The following is a 23,420-nucleotide window of genomic DNA, read 5'->3' on the forward strand; positions in this document are numbered from 1 at the left end:
GATCGATGCTCGGTGCAGGCGTAATATGCGCATGCATCGTGGATGCAAGAGGAAGCAGGACGGAGCGAGGTAAGAGGAGAGAGTGGGAAAGAGACGAGGAACGCTGGTCGTTCTCAACTGGGTCGATCTCGATGCTCTATAATCCAGCAATGCCGCCGACAAATGGAGTGCTAAATAATCTCTCGACGAGAGTGGAAAAACGAGCAATAGGCCGCACGAGTCCCGAAGCAGACCGTCGCTCGGGTAATAAGTCATCGAAGAGTATCGAAGAGGATCCTCGGAACACGTATCTCCGGCGAGATCCGGTTCGCAGAGGCAATTTTGGAAATTGCCACGATTAATTCCCAAAATTACGAGCATTTTCTCTTCGAATGGTTCGGTGAATGTCGGTGGACAGCATTTTTCAAGGTTTCTGTCGCGTGATCGCACCCATTCGAATCCAATAACCAATCATCCATAATCGATGTAAAAAGGACGAGTAGCTCGAGCAGTCGCTTAATAAACGATAAAAAGCAATGGCACGGAAGAAGGATTTTTCCGCGAAGAAGGAAAGTTTCCGTGGTACAACGATCAGCGAACGAGCTCGACGATAGTAGGAAGAGCCCTGGACTCGCGGCGGTTCTTCGAAAGGGCCGCGAGCCGGGGAAAAAAGGATAGAAGAAAGGGGGAAGCGAAATCCCGAGGCAAACCGTCGCCGTTCTTGTCGGCCAGGCAGACGGCAGCAAAGGGGAACACCCTGTACATGCCAACGACATTCCCGAAGTGCAGCGTGCAGTTTTTCGCGGCTACCAGCGCAGGCCCTGACGAGAGAGTGACTCACGGGCTCTGCAGTCGAATGCAAGGGCGAACACGCACGTGCTCTCTCTTCTACACGCACGTCAGTGAGCACGCACACGTGGCCTGCGGCCTACCTGTGCACGTGTACAATCCGTCTGTACAGGGTGTTTATCGCGAATCGGTTTTGCTTGCAGCGTAGCTTCGATAATCGTCCCCGCGTCACCGAATTTAAAGGCCAAGGGGATGATTCAAGGAAAGTTTTAAACGTCCGTTAGGAATAGAAAATTTGAGTATTTGCAAGGAAATCGATTTGAAAGTTTCAAACAAAGATAACGGCACTTGTATCGAAGTATCGGGTTTGCAAGCTGCAAGTCCCCGCCAGAGTTAACGTACTACTCCACTTGTGAATATCGAAGTACTTTACCTGATTCGATCGACCTGCAAAATGTACCACGTCTGTGTATAAAAAATCTTACGTTAAACGTCAAGTAAATACCTTTACAGGGCCGAGGTTATTAGAAACGCTCAAAAACCTAGTGTACAAAGAATCGATCGACCTTCGTCTGGTTACACCGTGATAGTTGCACGATCGAAAGCACGTCACCCAGTATAAAACGCGCTAGAATTCGTGTGGACGCGTACACGTGTACGTATACTCGCGAGCATGTTCCGCTGGACGGGTTCGTCAGTGTGCAAGTGGATCAAAGATCGAAGGATCACGAGCGAGAAGGAGGAGAAGAAGAAGACAACGACGACGACTAAGACGACTACGAGGACGGGTGGAACGACGCGAACCAGAGAAGTCCTCTGTAGAAGAGAGGGAGGAACAAAGAAGAGGAGAGAAGCGCGAGATTTATTTGCCCGAATTTCGACTGGCGGCCGATGCCGTAGCCGCTTCCAAGGAATGCATTTCGCATTCGGGGTCTTCCACGGAATATGTTCTGCGACGGGGTTGAGGTTTCTGCTTCGATCGGCTAAACCAGTCACCGAGGTTTGTTATTGTTTTCGGGGGCCACGGACCGTTCTTGCGATACGCTGTCTCTGCCTGCTCTCGTACCTTCTGCGGTCGACTAGTGGATCGTGTCGGCCATGGGTCCAAAGACCGAGCTTCCAGGATCCCGCGGTTCTCCATTTTTTTCTTCTGTCACGAGGAACTAGTCGATCGTTCTTCTTACGGTCTGCGTGAAACCAGTAGTGACAGCTTATTCGGATGATGTATGGGCAACGATGCGCGACGTAATTAGTATTCTATCTGGAAGAGGATCCTGGTAGAGTATCTCCATATTATCGTAATTATGTTGGAAGAGGAGTTGGAAGTATTCTCAGCAGGAACCAGTTGGTTATAAGTAGCTAGAACGGCGTTACATAGTAGCTGGCGCTAACTCAAGCGCCTTTTGCTTTCGTGTCGACCGTCATTTTGCGTCTCCGTATTAATCGAATCGATAAAATCCAGCAGTCCCTGTGTATACGTCGATCAGACACGAAACGAGAAATTCTAAAGGCTCGATCGAGACCGTGTATACCGTGGAGAGGTAAGAATCGGTTTCGTTGGATCGCGTGGTGAGCACGATCGAACATCGAACGAGAGACGATCGGTAGGCTTGCGGATGCAACACAGCCGTGAAAGGTGTCGTTAACCGAAAGGAACAGTCGAACCGACGAGGCTATTGCGGTGTTATCCGATCGAGGGATCGGCGATCGAACGGTGATGTATCGTTTCCGATGGGGCTCCCCTCGAATCGGCGCTATTAGGCCGTTGGCATCGGTTTTTACGCTCGAACCGAGAGATTCCGAGGCACGGGCGGGCCTCGCGATGCGTGTCCCGTAAACGACGGCATGCACAGCGTTTAACTAATGTGTCCGGGACCGGTCGGGATCGCATTGATCACCGTTCCGAGACTAGATTTATGTCGACGAATGATTCACGGCGTGATTTACAGCGGATTGTCCGGTACGCGCATACTGATTGACCATTTATTCCGCTCTCCCGGCGTACCGGCCCACTAATCACTTATTGGGTTAAGGTGAAATCTTCTCGACGTCTGATCATCGAAACTGACCTGTTTCGATCCTCACCGACAGCTCGATTCGAGATACCGTGTCGGAGGACTTCCTGGTTCGCTCGAGACGCGAAACGAATCTTTTCGTTGCAGCAAGACGAAAGTATAGGATCCATCTGACTGAAGTCATCTTCCTAGCGACGTCACGTTTATTCGCTTCAAAGAAACAAAACGATCATCTCTACGAGCTATCAGCTTGAGATAGATCTATGTTCCAGATTCTAGACCCATCTTACACCGATCGAGGATCTCTTCGTTTAACGAAGGTTGGTGCAGAAAACCGCGTTTTTCCCGTAGGTTACTTACGAGTCGGGAACATGGACTGTCTCGAATCCGTGTTTTCTGTCGGCGAGCAGTCCGAAAGTCCCGCAGGACCACTCTTCCTCCTTTTTCCGATCTCTGTCTGCCCGATTCGTGGCTCGATCACGAAGGCAGGGCACGCGTCTCGCCCGTAGAATGTCGTCGTAACGAGGTGTTCCACCCCCCTGTCCCCTCGAGCGTCTCCCCACCTCGTCGGCCAACGAAACCCGGTGCACAGCGACAGATTTCTCGTCCTTCGTCTGGTTCGTGTCCAGAGGTGATCCCTTCCAGCGGCAACCGGCGGGGACGAACGTTTAAATTAGGCAGGGAATCCCGTGGAATCCACGAAAGAAACGGAGCGGCCGGCATTCCGTGAGGTTTTGATACGCCTTCGGGCTATTGGTCGTCGGGGTACCATTAGCCCTTATGCGGTGGGAATGACTCCTTAGAGCCCAACCGGTCAACCTTCGCGCGGTGGGTCGTAACCGCTTGCACGCTCTAAATCCTACATTTAATCGGTCGCGAATTCGATCGGTGATCGATGAGGTCGCCGATTCGCGACGAACCGCGTCCGATAGAATTGCCAGAAAAACTCGGCTTCGAACGTTTTCGTTGCCCCACGGTGTTTTATCGCTGCAGCCGCGATAGCGAAGGATGCGTCGATCGACGTCGTATCGGCGCCGATCGGATTTATATCGTCCACTTTACTCGGAATTGATGTTCTCTCGGATGATTTAATGCCACGAAGTTACAAGAAGAATTTTCTCGGAACGCGTCTCATCGTTGTATTTTACCGGATCATTTTGAGAACTTCGAACTGTTCACCTGTTTTTATAAAATCGATATCTCTCCCGATATATTCTTTTTTCTCGTAATCGGTAGGAATTATTCTCACGCGAAGAAGGTTTGTAACAGCGTTCGCGTTTATTCGTTGCAGAGTCTGGCCACAGGTTGGACAGCGGCTCCCCATTCTGGAGGATTCAGCTCGATCAGGATCTTCTAGACACCATCAGCGCTATATATCCGGAGTGGTTTAAGGTAAGCTGCTTGTCCTTTCCTGTCCCCCCTGTCGCCATCGGTGGCCCTCGAGCGTCCTTGAACGAATCCCGGATAACGAGGTGCGCTCCTCGTGCAGGACTATACTAACACCCGAGCCTCGACTTCCTCTTCGTCGAGTACTTCCGGTGGTCAGTTGAACACCGAGGGCATCGTGGCCGCCGACACCAGTGCCGTCCTTGATCACAAGGTCGCCAAAGGTGATTCCAAGTCGAAGTCTAAGGCGAAGAAGGTGGACAGTCTGAAGGACAAGGAAAGAGACAGGAAGGAAGCCAGACGCGAATCCAAAGACGAGAGGTGATTACCCTGCAAATGAATTCACTCGGCAATAACCGTCTTTCCAGACTACGATTCCTCGAGTCACTGACCCCACTATTTTTATATCTTTCGCGATACGGTTGCTTCTATCGAATACTTTTCGTACAACACGTCACACGTTTGTTATACCTAAGACTATGGTTACGATCTGCCTATCTTTTTCGCGCTAGCAGCAGAACGCAAGCCCAGTGCGCTCTCTTTTCGTCAGTTTATTATTTCCACCAAGTACTTACTCGCGGCCGCGGGAAGTTGGTCGCGATAACCGTGTAACTGTTGCGAAGACGGAGTTCCTTTCGACGATTCACGACCGATCTAACTTGTACGATTTAACGTTCCCACGTAATCGTTACGCGAGAACATAAACGTTCTAGCCACCTTGCTATCGAGCAGGCTGACGAGCGATCTTCGATCCCGAGGACTTTCTCTTTCGAGTACCTTAAAATATTCCATCGGGCAGCCGCAATTTTAACACAAGTTTTTTTATCCGCGGTTCGGTCCGCTCTTATCTCTTCGCCGGCGTTTTATTCGCGTTCTCGCCTCGAATGACCCGGTTTTATGGGCTCGAACTCTTCGAGATACCGTCCGCGAACGAGCGCGCGTATATCGCGGATCGAGCTGCGTTCCACGCTTTCCCTGGCGCTGAAACGCCGCAAGATAAAGCGTATCGATGTTATATCGCAGTTTATCACGCGCTCTAAATCATCTTGCGGAACACGAGGATACGGCCTCCGAGATTCGCGAGGCTGTACCGCGCGGAGGCAGTAACGTAAATAACGCTTAATAAAGCGGAAGATAACGCGGTGCCGCGGAGATCGTAACAAAGTTGCTCAGACTCTTGAAACTGCCTCCGCGTACGTGTTTTCGGATAAAGTTTAATTGGCTACTTTTGTTACATCGTGTTTCGTGGAAAAATCGATGTTGCAATAGCAAAATTAGATACAGAGTCGATGGTTGTTCGCGGATTGTTTCGTGGTGTTTCGAGGTGCCTTACGGATAAGCGAAGAACAACGTGCTAATAAGTGAAATAAATACGAAGCGATCCAAGTGATTCAAATAACCGAAGCTTCGAGTCAAAGTGTTGTTAACGCGGTAAACTCTTATTGTCGACTGAAATAGAACGGGCGTTATTCCGGCAAAATACAAAAACGTCCATATTCAAGTTTTTGCGCAAAAACGAGCAGAATCTATTAGAAACTCGAAGAGAACGGAACCGCTCGATACAATAATATCCTGAAAGGGTTTCTTGCTCGGAGCCAAGGGGTCAGTCACTCGCGGTGGATGCGGTGGAAGAGGAGAGGAGAGAGAGAGAGAGAGCGGTTTTCGTCGCTTTCTGATGAAAACGTTCCATTCGGTTGAACCGAGTGTCGATTGATCCGTCATTCCTTCATCATCGGCAAAAACACGACCAAAGGATGGACTCGGAGCCGATTGACACTCGTTTTGCCGGCGAGTTCTCCTCTTCGATCGTTCGTCTCCTCCTTCCCCTCCTGTTCCTGGACACGAAGCGACGGCAACCACGAATCGATGGGTCGATCCGTTGGTCGGTTCGACGTATCGACGTATGAAAGATTAATTCACAAAACGGCACGTTTTGCTCGTTTCGGTCCGCGCTCGGACCCGCAGGGACGCTGGAAACGGTAAGAAAGGCACGAAGCCCTCGCCGCAGCAGGATAAAGCGGCGGACGTGGCAGGAAGGAAGACCGCGGGTGTTCCAGGATCGGGCGCAGAGATGGCCGAGGGTAATCAGTCGCCGCCGAAGGCGGAGGTCGACGACTCGTCGCTTCAACACGCCATGGATCGCAACAAGGAATGTGAGTACATTTACATTTTATTGCTACCTTTTTGTACGACTGCCCCTGTCGTCGCGCTTTATGACCCTTAAACGAGAACGCCGTGCCGGCGTAACCTCCAGTTCTTGTTCAGCAACCGATTCGTGTTTCGTCAACGATCCTTCTCGTCGCGAGTCTCTCGCGATTTTCTGGGCGATCCACCGCCGCCGACCCGATCCGATTCGTCGCCTCTGCAATCGTCTCGGGCACACCGCTATTCACCGGATGTTTTTATCGGGTCGTACGGCCACCGATCTCGGCCTCGTAACCGTGAAAAGGATACATCGTCACCGTATACCGTCGATCGCCACGACGTTGTTCCCCGTTCAGAACGGAGCTACCGATCGTAACGGAAGATCGACGCTCGCGTACCACGAATTTTATCGATCGCGGAATGCCGGTTTATATCCTTTCTGCGAATTAAACTTTTTCTCCAGCCACCGTAACGAGAGCAATCAGGTATCGTTCTTCCTTTCTATGTTAATGAGACGACGATTTTAAAAGATACTCTTTCTTAATTTTTTTGCAGCGTGTACTGTTGCTTTACTGCAATTGCGATTTTGTAAGATAAATAGTAGTACTATGCAAAGTATTGAAAAAAGATATTCCGCCATTCAAGAAACTTTTATTTCGTTCGGTTTATTTATATCTGGAGAAGGAATCTCGTTGACAACCGGTAACAATAGAACAACCGGACAAAGCTTCCCGTTGCATCAAGGCACGTTCACGCCCTCGATAACCGTCGATCGATCTTGGCTTCCAGCGCGCGCGGAGGAGGAAGTGTCGTTCTTGACGTCCGGAATAACCGATGAAAACGACTAACGGTTCGCCGTGCGACGACGTTCGCTTCCGATCGGTTGCCGGTCGCATTGGTCTCGGTTATTATGCGAGACGGCCTGTAATCGCGCAACTGTGTTCCGTGCAACTCCACGTTGCAGTTATCCTGGCTGTTAGCATCCGCGAGCCATGAACGCCTGTAATCCGCGGCCGAAGCTCACCCTCTTTAACGAGGGCCCCGCTATTATGCCCCTGGTGGCAGTGTAATCAGTCGCTCGTTATAACCGACCGATCACCGACTTGGAATCCATAGATATTTCTACGAGTCGCTCTCTTTAGCATTGTGCAACCCATACCTCTGATCCTACTCGTAGCATTTCCGTTGCCGATTGCACGATTCGCGATAACAACATTTCTACCGGGAGCCACTGAATCTGATAATTTTTACTTTTTACGTTATAAAATTTTAATAGGTCACTACGTAAAGTATCAACGCGCTACTGTGGCTGTTATAATATTTACAAGCGGATTAATGAGATGCGAGTATGTACATTAAAGTTCGTAGCGTTTAGTGGTACTTTCATACGTCGACAAAAATTTAATGCTATGGAAATACAACGTAGATTTACGTACACTCCGTCGACTCGACAAATTCGCTCTCGTCGTAAGTTCCGTCGGAAGAAAGAGGTTAATATCGAACGACCGGTCGTGGTCGCAAGAAAGTTATACCGACCACCGGCGCGAGTTGGACGTAACATCGTCCCGACATCGGTTCGAGCAACACCGTCGAACAACAATACAGCGAGTGGCCAACGATAACTCATCGCGGCCGGGTTTGCGGCGCTGGACGCCGAGCCACGACGCACGCAACGATCCTGCGGACTGCCGTCATGGCGGTGGAGGCTACGAGACGAGCAGAAGACGCGGCAAAATGTTGCCGGCCGAAAATTGATTTCACCTTCGGCAAACGAGCCGCGGTTGCTTTTTGCCGCGTTCGCATACGTTATCCCCCGCAGCACGTGAGCGAAGCGAGTAGGATCGATCGACGTATAAATACGTCGAGGCGGAGACGCACGGACGACCCCCGCGGTGCGTTTGTTCCGCGTCGGATCCACGTCCTCTCTCTGCCTTGTCTTTCGATCGCTGAACGAATCGTAGCGCGTATGCTCAGGTAGGTCGAGCGGAGAGCCTCATTAAAGCCGCGGACCACCGGCTGCAGTCTTTAGAACGTCATTTTGTCGCGTTTATCGGCCGCCTTTTTCTGCAATTACTTTTTGCCAGTGGACGAACCGAGCCGCGTTCTCCTCACGCACACGCCGAGCTCCGAAACGCGTACGCGCCGCTTGTGAACCGCGTACCTGTCGACAGTGGCGTCGACCTCATTTTTTTCAAGGTATATCGAAATACGGTAGGCTAAGTTTAACTGACCTGTATTAAGAGAAGGACGAAACGGAACCAAGTATTTAACTGACAGCGTTGGGAACTTTCCGATCGCAGCGTTGCTTTACTTCGTTCGCACGTAGCTACCGGTTTCGTCGTTTCAGCGAGCGATCGTTTGCATCACGGCGAAGTATTTGGTAAGACGTTCGTTTCCTCGTCCTTCCATTGTCCTCGTATCTCGTCCACGAGAAAGCAACCGGAGTCTCGCCTCCTCAATCTAGAATCGGAGTCGCTATGTGGAATATCCAGAACGCGACGTTCCCGCGAGAAGTTTTCCCGCGTGAAAATGCCGGTGGGCCGCTGCCCCCGTAATTCCGACGTCACTGTTCGGAGACAAGTTGCGCGCACCTCGACGAGAACGCACCTGTGTACGTGTGCTATGCACGCGCGCGGCATTGCGCTGTCCAGAGAGTAATACCCATGAAAGAAAAAGGAGGGGAAAGAGAAAGAAAGATCGTGCGCGCGAATATTCGTGCGGACAGGTAGGTGTACAGCGTCGCGCGACTGTGTGCAAGTATAAATATACAGGAGACAGGAGGCGTGCCTATTTATAACGGTGATATCATCGACGATTACCTACGCTTTCGCGTGGACAATCGTAAATTCTGCTGGCAGAAGGGTGCGGGCCGATTTGAGACTTTACCGAGTATCCCTCGATCTCTTTCTCGCTCCTGTATCCGTAGAATCGTCGCGTTTCGCTTTGGTCAACCGTTCCAACCGTCTTTCTTCGTGTCTCTAAGTTATCTCTCTTTCTTCGCGCGGCGACGCCATTATCCGTGCGCCTGGACGGCAGGCCGGGTGTGACTCAAAAGTTCGAGACGACTTCGGCTCGGGAATCGCGAGTAATTTAAGGTCGATTCGAACCTCGATACGCCTCGTGTGGGCACGGAATCCTTCGATAAAATTTACTCGGGCATTCTCCGTGTCGGATCTCCTCGGCGAACGTTCTACCATTCGCCGGGGTGTCTCCGTCTTGGTGAATTCGTCGAACGTTGCACGACTACGAGGAGGATGCGATAATATCACGAGGCGTTTTGACTCTAACAAATCAGGTCTCCATAGTAACGTTTTACGTTATTCCGTAGATTGATTTTAATTCGTGTTTAATGCTGTAGTTGGGGTTAGGTTGATGGGGGGATGTGTTTAATGTTATACGTCGTTACGAAATATTTGTCTTCTGCCCTCTAGTAATTACGATAAACGTATAAATACCTACACGGTACTGTACAGTCTCTTGACAAAAGTACGCGGATCGTTTGCCAGACATTGTGTCCATGCGGTGCAATAATTTCGGCATTCTTCGCAGTGGAAAACACGTTCCAGCGGCGGGTCGATTAATAAAAAAAACAGGATTTCATCGAGTTCTGCAGGCCGCGTCTGGCGCGACGCTTGGATTCCACAATGTGTCTTGTACACGGAATCGAGCGAGCGTTAACAGCTATTCGATTATTCTAAAATTTCCTTAAATAGGTTGACCAGCTGAAATCCAGACGAATCGGCCATGGCGCCGCACGATTCTTGTGACGAGAATACTGAAATCTTTGTTAATTAATCGATGAATACGATCGCGAGGGTAATTGTACGACACGGATACAAACAGGTCAACGACACCCTAAAAGTACTTTAATGTCACGTAGTGTGCCGCTGGCCGATGCACGATCGTTTCGTAACGAAAAATTATGTCAGAATTATACTCGGTATGGCTGAGTAGAGGCCTCGTTTCCAGCCAGCAGCTCAAGCCGATAACCTCGGTTTGCCGCGGTCGAACGCTTAATGAGACATCTTCATTAATGAAACGTCCCACGCGACGGGCTGGTTTTCCATTATAACAACGACGGTGCCGGCGGTGTGCTTGTTTTTGTCTCCGGTCTGTTGCAGCTGGCAGGGGAAACTCGACGAGCAAAGCGGACACATTTTCACCATCTCGCTCCTCTCCTTGACCAAACGAATTTCGTAATGGCCGGCTAATTGGCCCGGCCGTCGATTAAAGCGATACCTTCTGGTTTCCTAACGAAAGACGGTCCACCTTCCACGAACCTCTTTCTCGAAAGTTTCATTCCTTTTAGTCCGTGTAAACAGCAACTGGTTGAAGAATCGATCTGTTGTCTCGAGAAATTGTTTCCTGACTGTAGCAACGATTTGGTGTCAGTTTGCCAAAGGGAATTTTACCAACGAAATACTTTTCGAAATATCTTCCGTACACATTCGGTTTGCAAACGAGGTTAACGACAAGTCAACCACCTGTTTGCGGCTCACGTGGACACGTTAAACGATCCGAGCCTCTAGTATGCAAATCAGCGAACTGTCGCAATCGCGCGTGCAGTCCACGAGTCGAGTTGGCTCCAATAACAAAAAGTCAGCGAAGATCGTGCGCAGCGCGTCGAGGCGGTTCTGCGTCGATCGCTTGTTCCATCCTCGGTCGGTTTTGTCGGATTCACGGGCCTTTAGACGCGGGCGGCTCCGATTCCAGAGGAATCGACGCGTTCCGTGCATTCGCGCTTTTTCCTCTAAGCGCTAAAAGTCGCCCGGTATACCTTTACCGGACTTAATTATACGGCCGAGTTTGTATACGCTTTGAAAAATCCATTCGACGTCCAATTACCGGGGCGGCGACACGAAAAACACCGTTTTTCTATGCGAGACCGCGGTTGCGTTACACGTACGCCCGATCTTTCGAGGGCGCTTACGGTGAAATTAATTAAATGAAAAGCAGGATCGTAACTTTCGGTTCTACTGGCCGTAAAAGCCGACGTTGGACGCTTTTACGGCCTCGGGCTCGCGCCATCGTCGTACCGTACGAACGCTCGTCTTCTGTCGGAGGACGTCCGCAAGACGGCCATGAGTAGAACACGGCTCCTTCCACCGAGGTTAACCCACTTCGTTAGCCCGAGCTAGCCCTTCGCGCGAATCATTTTGCGAATCATCGGCAGAGCACGTGAAAAACCACGTAGGACGTGGTCGAGCGCGCGAATCGTTTCTTTCCACGCGTCGAAGTCTCCAGACTGCGATAGGCGACAGGCTCTTCGACGATTTTATTCGGACCTTTCTTCGCGAAAGACGTCTCGAAATCTCCGCGTTAGTTTCAATGATTTATAGCACCTATCGCGAGACTTCAAGTACGCTGTTTTCGATCGAATACGGAGTATGATGGATTTTAATGAATCTCTTAACTTATCGCCTTCCATTTCGAGAACGGTCGATACACCACGGCCAGCATCGTAGCGACTCGTGTAAAAATCAATTTTTCCACGACACGAATTCAATCGTACGAACGGAAAGACGATGTCAGCTGGAAAAATCAACGGCACGGCCCGCGGAGATAAGCTTACCAGCGCGAGATAGACGGAGACGAGAGACACCGCTCATAATCCCACACGTGTCGAGCATAAATTACGCGGCGATCGATTTCGCGGATCGAGAATAGTTCCGACAATCTCGTTTACGTTCTATCTAATTTATCGCGTGTCGCGCGCGTGTACTCTCGAATTAACTCGGAACGTAGCGCGGCGCGGACAGAACGTAACGGCGCGCGCTCGCTCGCTTACTCGCCGAGTCGGCCGCTCGCGAGATAACCAATCGCCGAGACTGGTCCACAATTCATACGATAGTGTGTAACCGTGACAAAAATGCGGCGCGAAGGAAAAATCGAAGGCGGACACACGACGCCAGCGTTCCCCGCGCTGTACAGGGTGAACCACTTCGAAGAACTCTTTTATTATTCGTTGCGTTCAAGAGTGATCCAGTTATGTGGAAAAGTTCGAGCGCTCGATGCGGGAACTTGTCGCGCGAGATAGATTTTATTCCAGCGATCGGTACCAACTTTTTCTCATTTATAAATAGCTTCCTTGTATTATTTACATAAAGTATCGTGCTTCAGAAATGCGAAAAATGGTTGAATGTTTAATTGCCTCTGTCGTGTAACATTACTGTTCGTGTGTTTCTTAAATTTTTTCCCTTCGTGATTCATACGGATTAATGTTAGAGATATATTCTTGATGCAGTGAGATATTAAATCTATATATCATTTCATTATACCATATTAATTCGGAAAGGGTAAAAGCATATCTTTATCTCAATGTTCCAAGGAATCGCTCTCTCGGTACCCTCCTTTTTACGATATTCGTGTAAGTCGATTTTCCTGCCTTACAGACCACGCGATAGAACAATGCCCGCCACGGATGATAAGGTTAATCGGATCACCGTATATATTTGCGTTTACGGCGCGTGCTACGGCGCGTTCTCGCGTCAAGCCTGGACGCGCGCAATTTCGAGATAGCGAGGCGCTTTCCATCGGGCGTTTCGTAACATCGCGTTTTGATAATATTATGTCGATTTTTCACGCCTGCCTCCTCGAGGGATCGATCTCCGCGTCATACTTATAAATAAATCGCGCGCGTTATCATTGCATATTCATACACATCGACATGCTCCGGGTTTCCGTGGGCGAACCGGATCGAGATATGTCGAATCGGAGCCGCGGCTGAAAGTATCGCATTGAAATCGCCGCGTATATACACAGGCTGCCGCCTCGTCACCGTAAAAATCCTTGCGCCGCCGTGGCTGTGCGTGCATTCGTGGCGTGCTCGCGCGAAAAAAGGGACGCGCACACCTAGCGATGCTTACATGCCCGGCCCACGCACGTAACACGGTGTTTTATAATGGCCCGGCGACGAGCCACGTGCCAATCCACCGACAATCGCGCCGACTATTTTCTCTTGCAAGTCACAGGCTCCGAGCCCCGTCCCTAGCTCGTTTTCGAACGAACGGCGACGCTTCTGTCGTGGACACGAACGATTTCCTTTGATTTACGACTCGAGGCATCTTCTTTCGCTCCGAGCTGCTCCGAACCTTCGATCGTAATTGATAGTATTTCAAAGTACTTTATGCGTGTACGATGCACGGATCTCTGGTTTGCTGGATTATGCGGGTAGTTGAACGTTTCGAAAAACTTTATCGGTAAACGATATTGACTGGATTCTCGATTTTCTGAAACTTCGATGTTGTCGCGAGTATTTGGTTTACGTATCTACTTTACTGCTCGTTGGTACCCAGATTTGTAATAACAGTATATTTTGTAAATAACGATCGATTTTAGGAACAGCGTCTATTCGAATTGGTCATCTTGAAAGTATCCTTTTTCATTGAATACTATATAGAAATAAAAATGACGACTTTCATGTCGCGGTAGGCCGAAGTAGATTAGAATCTGACAAGCGGCAAGAATTCGTACATCGAAACGAGGCGTTGAATTGAAATTCAGTAGCCGGTGCGACGGAAAACATTGACGGGAGGAAGGAAGTGACGATCGTTGGTATTCAAGGCTGTTCGATCGGTCGGCGTATCGCGCGAGGCGGGAAAGGGGCGTCGGAGAGGGATCTCTGAGCCAAAGAACTCCGGTGACCGAGTGCTCACGCCGGCCGACGCTTAGAGTCGTTTCTTAGCCAACACCCACGCGCGACGAATTAAACGGGACATCGTTTCTTCCTTCCGCGAGTGTTCGTGCCCGGAGACGCCTAATTCGAAGCGAAGCCGAGACGACACTTTTACCTTCGCCTGTCCTATGTTGTTTCCTTTCGTTCCATTCCACACCCTCTCGTTTGTCTCGTATCTAGGTTAATTGGATTTTGTCCTAGAAGACAATATCTCGAATACGTTTCAAACGTAAATTTACAGCACCTATTATCATTTTTATATGCCTGGACCGCGCGATATTTCAATTTCCAGACTCTATGTTAAATCACATTGTAAGAAACAATTGCCACGGACATTTATCCACGAATACGCTCCTTCTAGGAGATTTTCGAAGAAACTTTTTCTCGGAATTTTAAATCTCCGCTACTCGTCGTAAGAGTAAGAACCAGTAACGCTTTCTTTACTTCGATCCACCTTCCAACGCAACACCTGGTCAACGAAAATAATCATAAATCACTAAGTACTCCCGCGCAGGATGTTAGAAACAGAGAGATAGGGTCGGGACTGGTTCGATGCGATGCAATTTCTCGCAGAAGTCTCTCACGGGTCGTTTCGCCATCGCGACGATAGACGAGAAGGCAAAAAGGCCGGACGCAGGACAATTCCACGGCCCACGCGTCATTGTGGTCGCGGCAAATCGGTCGGCCACCTGGTCCGATACAACGTGTCACGCCGCGAGCCGCACGCTGGCCTTCTCCTTCCTCCTTTTCCTCTGGTTATCTCTGTCCCGCCGGTCCGTCGCCTTCCATCGTCGCTGTTATTAGACATTATCGTAACTCCGAACACCTGACGAGCTGGCCGCACGGCTACCTGGAAATATTGTCATTCCCAACGCGCGCCCGTAACGAGCCGCCTATCCTTCTAACCAGCGCGGATTCATCTCTCGCAAGGATCTCTTTTATTCGATTTTATCGTGATTTAGTGACTTGGAATGCTGCTTCGTGAGTTTCCCTCGATACCGATGCGATTTTGATGCTGGGAGGTCTGTATCGATTAGAATCTCGCGTCGCACCACCAGCAATCCTTTTTCTTCGCGATTACTATTAATTCGTAATTGTGTCTTTTTCGATCGTCCTTATCCTACTGCTCCTCAAATAGGTATACTTCCTCGACAGAGTTTCAAGAGCAAACTGTACAAAGCTCAACGTTCAAGGCCACCGACAACCAACAAACATCGAAACGTCATCGAATCGTGGAACTTTGTAATTGGCCGTTTATACTCGAGTTCCATTAGTGGGCCAGCTAGTCCAAGGACATAATCCTTCGAACGTATCGTCGCGTTGATCCATAATCGTGGATTCGCTATTTCCGGACGATAAACACGCGGAAGTGCGCCGGACCACGATTATGGTCACTGAACAGAGGGAAACAAAAGCCATTGATCCTGCGTACTCCGCTTTAATTCTTCGAAGTCGTTCCGCTCGTCGAGCCTCGCTTTAAACCGTCCATTATAGATCTTGCAGATAAAATCGGCGTAATGGCTTCGACGTAGAAATTGACTGGTTCGCGGTTCTACGAGCAACCGAGCCGCATGCCATCGAAGGCTTTCACTGGCTCGCAGCGAAGATCGAAATTTCGCCTGATCGATCCTGGCTGGTCGTTCCACGCGTTCCAGTCACCGCGCCGGGGAGACAGTCGCCGATGGATCCCTGTCGTTTCGTCGTTCGTGTTCCACGAGAATATCGAGTTCTTCAAGTTCGATCGATAATTCCTCGCGACGCCTTCTCGCATCTTCGCGCGTTTCTCTCGAGCCGCCGCGCCGTCCGTTTCAGCAAAGGTCGCCGGTTGACAAGCCTTCGATGGATTCCTGTTGCGAAAGGACGAATGCTCGCATCCCCGAGCCGAGTAGACCGTCGAAGATGATCGAGTATATTCGTTTTCCTCCGTGATTCTGTTTCTTGTGTGGATAGCGTGGAACAAGATGCAGCGTGGTATGCGGTAAATTGAGATTGCGACAATTGCTACAGCTGCTGTGGGTGATTCCAACGTTATTACGCTGGCTAAGCGTTAAAACGAGAATTGCTATTCGAGCTTCTGTTCCTTCGTTTGCGAAGGAGAAGGAACAAAGATGAGAGAAGGAAAAATTTCGTATCACTTGATGTTAAATTCTAAAATTAAAATGAACGATGATCGATGATCTGTGGAAATGGAGTACAAAATTGATGAGATGTTCCCTATCGGTGCAACGATGTTTACTGACGTATTTGATTATGTAGATACAATATTTTTGTTGGCATGCGAGAATACCACGGCATTCTTGGCAGAGAACAGCGCTAGCAAACAGTACCCGCAGTGATTCAATTCCGCGTGACATTATTGACGGTAAACAAATCGAAGGACACAATTGGCTATGTCACGATAATGAACAAGCTGAGTAACGTCTATTTACCGTGAAATTTAGCGTGTATATTAGCAAACGCGAATCGAAACGTTCGTATTATTCGTAGTAACGACATTGGCGAACATTGTTGAGATTGGCCCCTTATCAATCGCATATACACACAGGTCTTTTTGGTATTCGAGTAACTTTATTTCATATTATTATCAAAGATAATCTCATCTCGCTCTGTTTCTCTTCCACGATATAAAAAAATGTGACCTCAAAAGAATCACATATGTATAAATGTAAAAGAGAAATATTCGTCAAACATGAAACAAACATAATCTACCAGTGTTGCCAATGATGCGAATAAGGCATGGCAAGGTAGTGCAAAGGCATCGTCTCGCATTCCTTTCGCCAGAAATCGTGGCGAAGATTTAGCGGCGAGACCAGGGCCCGCCTTGCGTGTCCCTTCCCCGTTCGAGCACAATTTCCCACATTAGCGGCGTAATGATGGCCGCCCGAGGCTCGTCCCCGAATCGCAACGTTGTTATTACCATTTCATTACCTCGCGGCGAAAAGGCGGCGAACGACGCGTAAATTACGCCGCGTGACATAAAGTATAGCCAATTTGGCCGGGATGTCGCTGCGGAACGTACACGGCCAGCTGAGCGAGTGCGCGTGCGATTTTTCTCGATGGTCGCGCGATTAAACTGGAAAGCGTATATTCGACAGGGCCTCGTCCAACGACGAACTACGTCTCGTCGACGCCAGCGGCTGTTCCATCGCGAGAACAGGCACCGAAAGTAATTACCTTCCTTCCCTCTTGCCTGGCTGTCGTAATTGCTCCGAAAGGATCCGTGTGTTCGTTGCTTTTAACGTAACTCTCTTCCATTTTCTTCCTCTTCCTCTGCTCCTCTCGCTTTTTCCTCTTCGTTCCTCTCTCGCGTTTCGTTCGCCATCTCGAGTTCCGCACTTGGATTCAGGGAAGCGAACGAAGGCGAGAAAGGCAGACTTTTCTCGCGCGATCTCGCGAATGGGTTCGTGGCACATTGCGCAACGAAGGGGAAGGGCTTTGATCGAGTCGAGATACAAATTGCTAATTACCTAATTAGACCCAGTGACCCAGTATGCCGACCACCCAGCACGTGGTTGCCTGCTCCGAGCGCAATCCGCCTCTTTCACCTTCCTCCTTGGTAAACATCGTGTAATTTTCGTCCGCTAATATTCTCATTTGGCACAGACCAACGGGATGAAAGAGACTTTATCGCGCTCGATTTCTTTCGATTGAATCAAAAGCAAACGCGTTCCGTTCTCATTCGATCCACAGTTTGAAATTGGTCAGGAAACAAGTTTCCCAGCGTGAAACGCGCGATACATTGCACCTGCGTCCGCGTTGCATCGAAGATCGCGTAAACATCTTCCCAATATTGAATCGCATTCGTTAAGGTCGATTTACCCGTAATATCGGCCTTTAATCTCAGCCTTAACCCGATCGTGAATTACCATTAATCGCGGTCGTTTAATTTCACGGTATGGAGGTTGCACAAGCGGTACCTGGTCTGTCGAGCATCTTCCTTTACACGGCCACGGCTCGAAAGTCGCGTTAATTATACCAACGATTATAATCGTGCTCGCGCGCGACTTTGCGCATCTACGTACCCGAAACATCGCCATGGAATTATCGTTTTGCGCCCATTTCCGGTTTATTAAAATCACTCGCAAGCGTGATTTTTACCAAGAAAACCGGAGGAACGGTCTCTTCGGACGTTGCTCGGTCGAGTTGCTGTTATAGTTTATGGGTAATTGCTTGATCGCGTGTCCCAACACCACGAACCTTTGCAAAAAGAATTCAAGATCTGGACGATGATCGTCCGTTAGAATCTTCATTTTATTAATACGTTTTTTCTTTCATTGAAATAAGATCTAACAGTGCTTACCAAACGCAACGCATCATTTCATCTAGAACGTAAAACTGATTAAAAAATTGGATATTTCACGTGGATATTTCTAAAGGAACATTATTTCGATCGTCGCGTCAACGAGACGAATTTGTAGCTCGATGAAAAAGATACAGTCGCTGTTGAGACGCAACGAAGCGCTTTCTCGACGTCGCGAGCGAATTTCACCGAGTAACGACAGATACAGCAGAGGTATGGCGTCATAAACAAGCGATTATCTTAATTAACCGAGGATTGTTTTAGCCCACGCGGCGCGCTGCACCGGAGACTGCCTCGCCAACCCACGTGCCAAGGCCTCTTAAGCATCCATTTTGAACGCACGATCATACGGGGGAAATTTTCGACGGCTATTTTTCTTCATGCACTCATTCGTCTCGATTATCTCGGCCCGTAGATTTCAATTGAGTAACACGATTTAGCGTCTCGGTGTCACGCACCTATTAGCTGCTCCGGAATTGTAATTGCTTTGACGAGAGTGAAAGGTGGAACGACAGGGTTTTATTGTGGCAGCGATTCGGAAAGGCGGCCAAACTTCCAAACGAACGAACGACAGAGCGTATCGCGTTGCGAAATTCTTTCTAAGGACTCGTCAGCCCGAACCTCGGATTGTTTCGCGACATTCCATAAAAATACATAGGCGCGAAAAATGATCGCCTGGCTTTGATTTTAAAATTCGAGAGACTTTGGCGCGAAAGAAAGCGTTTTCGCGTGGGAGCGTTTCCCAGAAACCGGAAAGTTGGCGTAGCCCAGAGAATTCGACCTTTGGGGGATCGAGAAGAAGAGACTGGGGGAAGTACCGTTTTCTCGGCGAATTCGTTTTGCGGCCGGTGTTTTCGCGTCGAAGAGAAACGGGAACGAGCGGAGGAGGACGTTGTTTACCGGGAGGAAAGGTTTACGGTTTGTCAGCGTAGTCGCGAGCGCGCGTGTCCACGCGTTTAGCCGGTATAATGATGGGGCTGTGGCGGCCTTGAAGAGGTGAGCCACACGTAGGTGTACGGGACGCGGAAGATGGAAAAGCCGCTCTCCGATGTCGCGTGGGCGAAATGTATCAAGGCTGAGTTAGGTAGAGTCGTTCTGTCGACACTTGTCGCCGATGCTGACGTTTAAATAGGTGAACCCGACTGACAAACGACCGACGCGAATGAACTCCTTCCAAAGCATCGAGGCTCGGCGTATCTTTCGAGGTTGTCACGACCCCTGCCATAGAAAGCCAACATGTACGTTTCTAATCGTACGCGCGTGAAGAAGAACGGTTCAGGTATTCTCGTCGAGTGATTACGCTTTTTTCCATAAATACTTCTCCAGGTAAATTACTTCGTACTGCTGTAGAAAAAAGATTGAAACTTCATACATAGTTGGCATGGTTTACGAACACCCTAGCGCTGAAGAAAAAAGGGAACGCAAGGAAGTACGATACAGGAAACGATATGAGCAAAATGGCCAGTAGTGGTGAATCTCATTGTACCCGGAAAAGGTAGTAATCGCCGATAGAAACGATAACGCGGCGTCATCTCCCATCGCCGCGCAGTGCCGCTTCCGACGCGCTCGACAAATTGTCCGAATGAGTAATGCGCTCGGTCCCTTCTTTCTTCGCCGCTTGCCTCGCGTTCCTTTCTAACAGATTGCGATCTGGCTGTGCCACGGATTACAATTATAGCTTCACGATTGTACACGCGTGTCGTTGACCCACTTATTTTTACGGAAACAAGAGAATCTGAAACACGAGCGTGTCGTCGAATCGTCGTTTCTTTTCCATAGATTCCCCGTAATCCACCGATGCTGCTTTACAGCAGATAGACTTATCTCGAGAGATCTCTTTGACGAAGGTTTTAATTACTCGAGGGACAACCGTGACCCGTTTCGAATCTGAATCTACCTGTCTCCTCCGTAGAATTCTTCGAACCAGTATCACCTCGCCAGATCGTCGTTAACACTCTCCTCGTAGACATAAAAACGTGGTTGAAACACGTTGTCGACACGTGCCGTAATTAATCCGAAATTTCTCCGGCTTGAAATGGTGCAGTAGTGCAGTCTGCGTGTCCAGCCGCGCTGTTCGTTCGCGTTACGATGATCCGTTTTTCGAAATACGAACCTATCTCGCGTCGTAATTGAGATTAATGAAAATCGTGCATAATTATACGAAATCAGTCGCACGTCGTAAACAATCACTGGAGGCATGGAGCGAGATGGCCGATGATCCGAGACCTTTTTAAGGAAACACAAGTGGCAAGTTGAGCTCATCAGCTTGTAAACCGTGAACCGGCCAACTGTTTCCCTACTAATGAACATCATTGGACAGAATGTCCCTTAAACGGCGAATACGCCGTAACTCGCATCCAGCGACGTTAAAGACTAATAATTTACGTCGGCGGATCGATTTTGGCCTTTAAGAATGATGGCTCGTGCCCGGTGCTACGGCCAGCCAACCAGAATTGCAAAATTGCATTCTTTCATACTCTTTTCACGCTTTCTCTCTTTTTCTCTCTTCTCGGTTTCTGTCGCTCTTGGTTTCTGTTTGATCGCTGCCGAGAAGCAGCAACGGAACGGAAGGAGTACGAAGCAGGGAACGGTGGCAAGGGGGGTTCAACGTAATGACTGGACGGCGCAAAAATTCGCAATTAACTTGGGCCAGCCATGGTGCCGATGTCGCGTCGGCGTAATTGGTTTTGCAGAAAACTTTTACGTGTTTTCACGGCATTTGCATAATGTGCGAGGTGAACACGGTCGATCGATCGGTTAATTTAAATACCGAACGCGCCGCCGCGGTTGCGCGGTGGCCGCGTGTGCGCATGCGCCTGGGCAATCGAGCATGCGCCGTGAACACGGCCAACGGCCATGCAACCAGCGTCGTTTCCTTGTAATTGCCGTTACTTATTGCCGCTGCTCGACGCAGCGCGGCGGCGACCTCGTAAACAACGTTCACGCCGCAGATCCTCCTAATTCGGCGCGTCGATCGACTCTCGTGAATCATCCGACCGACTTTTCGCCGGTTTTTCTTCCATCGGTGCACCTGTCAGCGAACAACAGAGCTCCGGCCGATTGGGAAACGCGAATCGTTAGATCGATGATGTTTATGGATAAAACTCGTTGCGCTGTTACTCAACGAATTTCTACTTTTCTCTGTATCGAAGAATATCGCGTTTAAATTCAGACACGGCGATCGAGAAAAAGAGTATGCGATTTCTTGCGACGGAGCTCGATATGTAGCGAGTACTAAAATCGCCCGAAAAAAAAAACCAAGAAAGACAGAGACGAAATGGTAGTTCGTGGCCCAGAACGGTGAATATCGTGTTTCACGTCCGAGGTTCAAGCACACAGCGTTCTTCGTACACACACAGTTGAGTTTCGTGAGAGGGCCTCAGGGGTACGGTACCGTGTCGGCATGTTTCGCAGTTTGGGACCAGGACCCAAAGGTCCGACTCGACAGGCACCGGCACAAAAACAGCGGGGGTCAGAGGGGTCAGCAGCGGAGCCCTGTGTTCCCGGGGCCTCTCTTGTCATGCGATATGTTGCTCGTACGTTATGATAGTGGCGTCAGTATACCAGCTTTCTGTTCTGTCAGTGACAATGCTCGCAATGCCTTTGTAGCCACTCCGCGAGACCTTCTTTTCTTTCCCTTCTTCTCCTTCTCCTTCTTTCTTTTCTCATCTACTCATCTCTAACAAGTGGATATCGTTCAACGTCGATGACGTTTCGCGAGGAGAATAGCCATGGGGAATAGGATCGCGCGATAGAATCGATTAACGCGAGTCGTATTCGTAATCGATCCGTTCGTGACTTTCGACTGTCACATAGGATGACGGTGAACCTTCCTTTGGCACGAAGACGAGTCTTAGTTCGTTTTGCTATCCCGCTGTGACATACGTGGGATGATTAGAAAAGGTGTAAAATAAAGGATCGAATGACTGGGTAAAAGTTGCGCACGAACTAATTATAAGGACATTGTATCGAAAGCTTTCTTTGAACATCGAATCTTGGTCCGCCTTCTCTTCGCTTCTATTTTATCGGAAGTAGGTTAGCATCGTTTGTCGATTAATAAAAAAAGAAGAAAAAAAGAGAAAAAACTTCCCCTGAAAGCCATTCTCTCACGTGCCGCTATAAATAACCGAGCTGGAAGAGGCAATTCGTCGTCGTACAAGAATCAAGCTGTTCTACTAAATCGGTCGAGCTGTTGCCCATCTAACGCAATATCCCATGGACATTTTTATGGATAAGTAAACGCAGCACAGCACGCGTGATCACGCGCGAGAAAAGAGCAGAGATGTCCATGTGGTAACCGAGAGAATACTGGGCGGGGATTGCACTGGTACAAATTTATCTTTGTTCCGAACTTTCACGCACTGACAGCGCCGGCTCTCGGTGTCCACTGAGTTGGTTGGACGTGACACACCGGCGATATCCAGACGATATTTTTCTTACTTTCTTTCTTTCTCCGGCTTTGCCTCCTTTATTGCCCCCTGCGCGTCATATTTTGTTCCCCGCGTGCGAGATATATCCTAGTCTCGTGAAAAGGTCGCCCAGGTGAATCATAAGCGTGCTGCCTCTCAAAGTTCCTTCGTTCTCCTTTTCTATTTTCTGTGTTCCTGTGCGTACGCGTTCTTAAGTCGTCTCGCTTTTGGGCGCGAACCCGCGTGAAAAATGAAGCTGCTACCTTAAGAATCAGCTGGAATAATCGACGACGCGGCAGCGTATCACTCGGGGTCACCAGTGAGTTGACCTTCGATTTATAATCCCTGTCCCCCCTGGTGCTTGGTTCAATTTCTTTTCCTTTACACTTGACGCATGGCGAGCGTGTTGCATGCGAAACGCGATGTTGCGAATTCATTATCGCGGTATTTAACCAGCTTTACAATGCGGGTTGGCGACCGTAAAATAATAAAATTAATAAAATACGCAGATATAGTAACGTTGGAAAACTAAGAAACAAAGTAAACGCAACAGCGGAAGATAGTAATGCTAGGGTACAAATTAGAAGAAAGTAACGTTTGAAAGATGTGACATGGAAAGAGGAGGAATAGGAGCAATGGAAAAGAGCGCTAGCGGTAGGCACGAATAATTCCAACAACTTGAGAAAAAAAGGGAGAAGAACGAAACGGCGTTGCAAATGCAG

General features: G+C 49.2%; 1 protein-coding gene across 6 annotated transcripts in view; it reads left to right on the forward strand.

The window, feature by feature from the left end:
• LOC138187422 (myocardin-related transcription factor A) overlaps positions 1-23,420 on the forward strand; it is a 299,722-nt gene that overhangs the window by 218,483 nt on the left and 57,819 nt on the right. For 5 of the 6 annotated variants that reach the window (XM_069128318.1, XM_069128234.1, XM_069128565.1 and 2 more), the window contains 3 exons: positions 4,075-4,175; positions 4,273-4,490; positions 6,135-6,322. In XM_069128318.1, the coding sequence (XP_068984419.1) occupies positions 4,075-4,175; positions 4,273-4,490; positions 6,135-6,322 (507 nt within the window). Of the gene's footprint in view, positions 1-4,074; positions 4,176-4,272; positions 4,491-6,134; positions 6,323-23,420 lie in introns of those variants that run through there. The other variant, XM_069128735.1, reaches the window with a different exon arrangement.

Source organism: Bombus flavifrons, chromosome 1, assembly GCF_040668555.2.
Source record: "Bombus flavifrons isolate JBK064 chromosome 1, iyBomFlav1_principal, whole genome shotgun sequence".
Classification (NCBI taxonomy): domain Eukaryota; kingdom Metazoa; phylum Arthropoda; class Insecta; order Hymenoptera; family Apidae; genus Bombus; species Bombus flavifrons.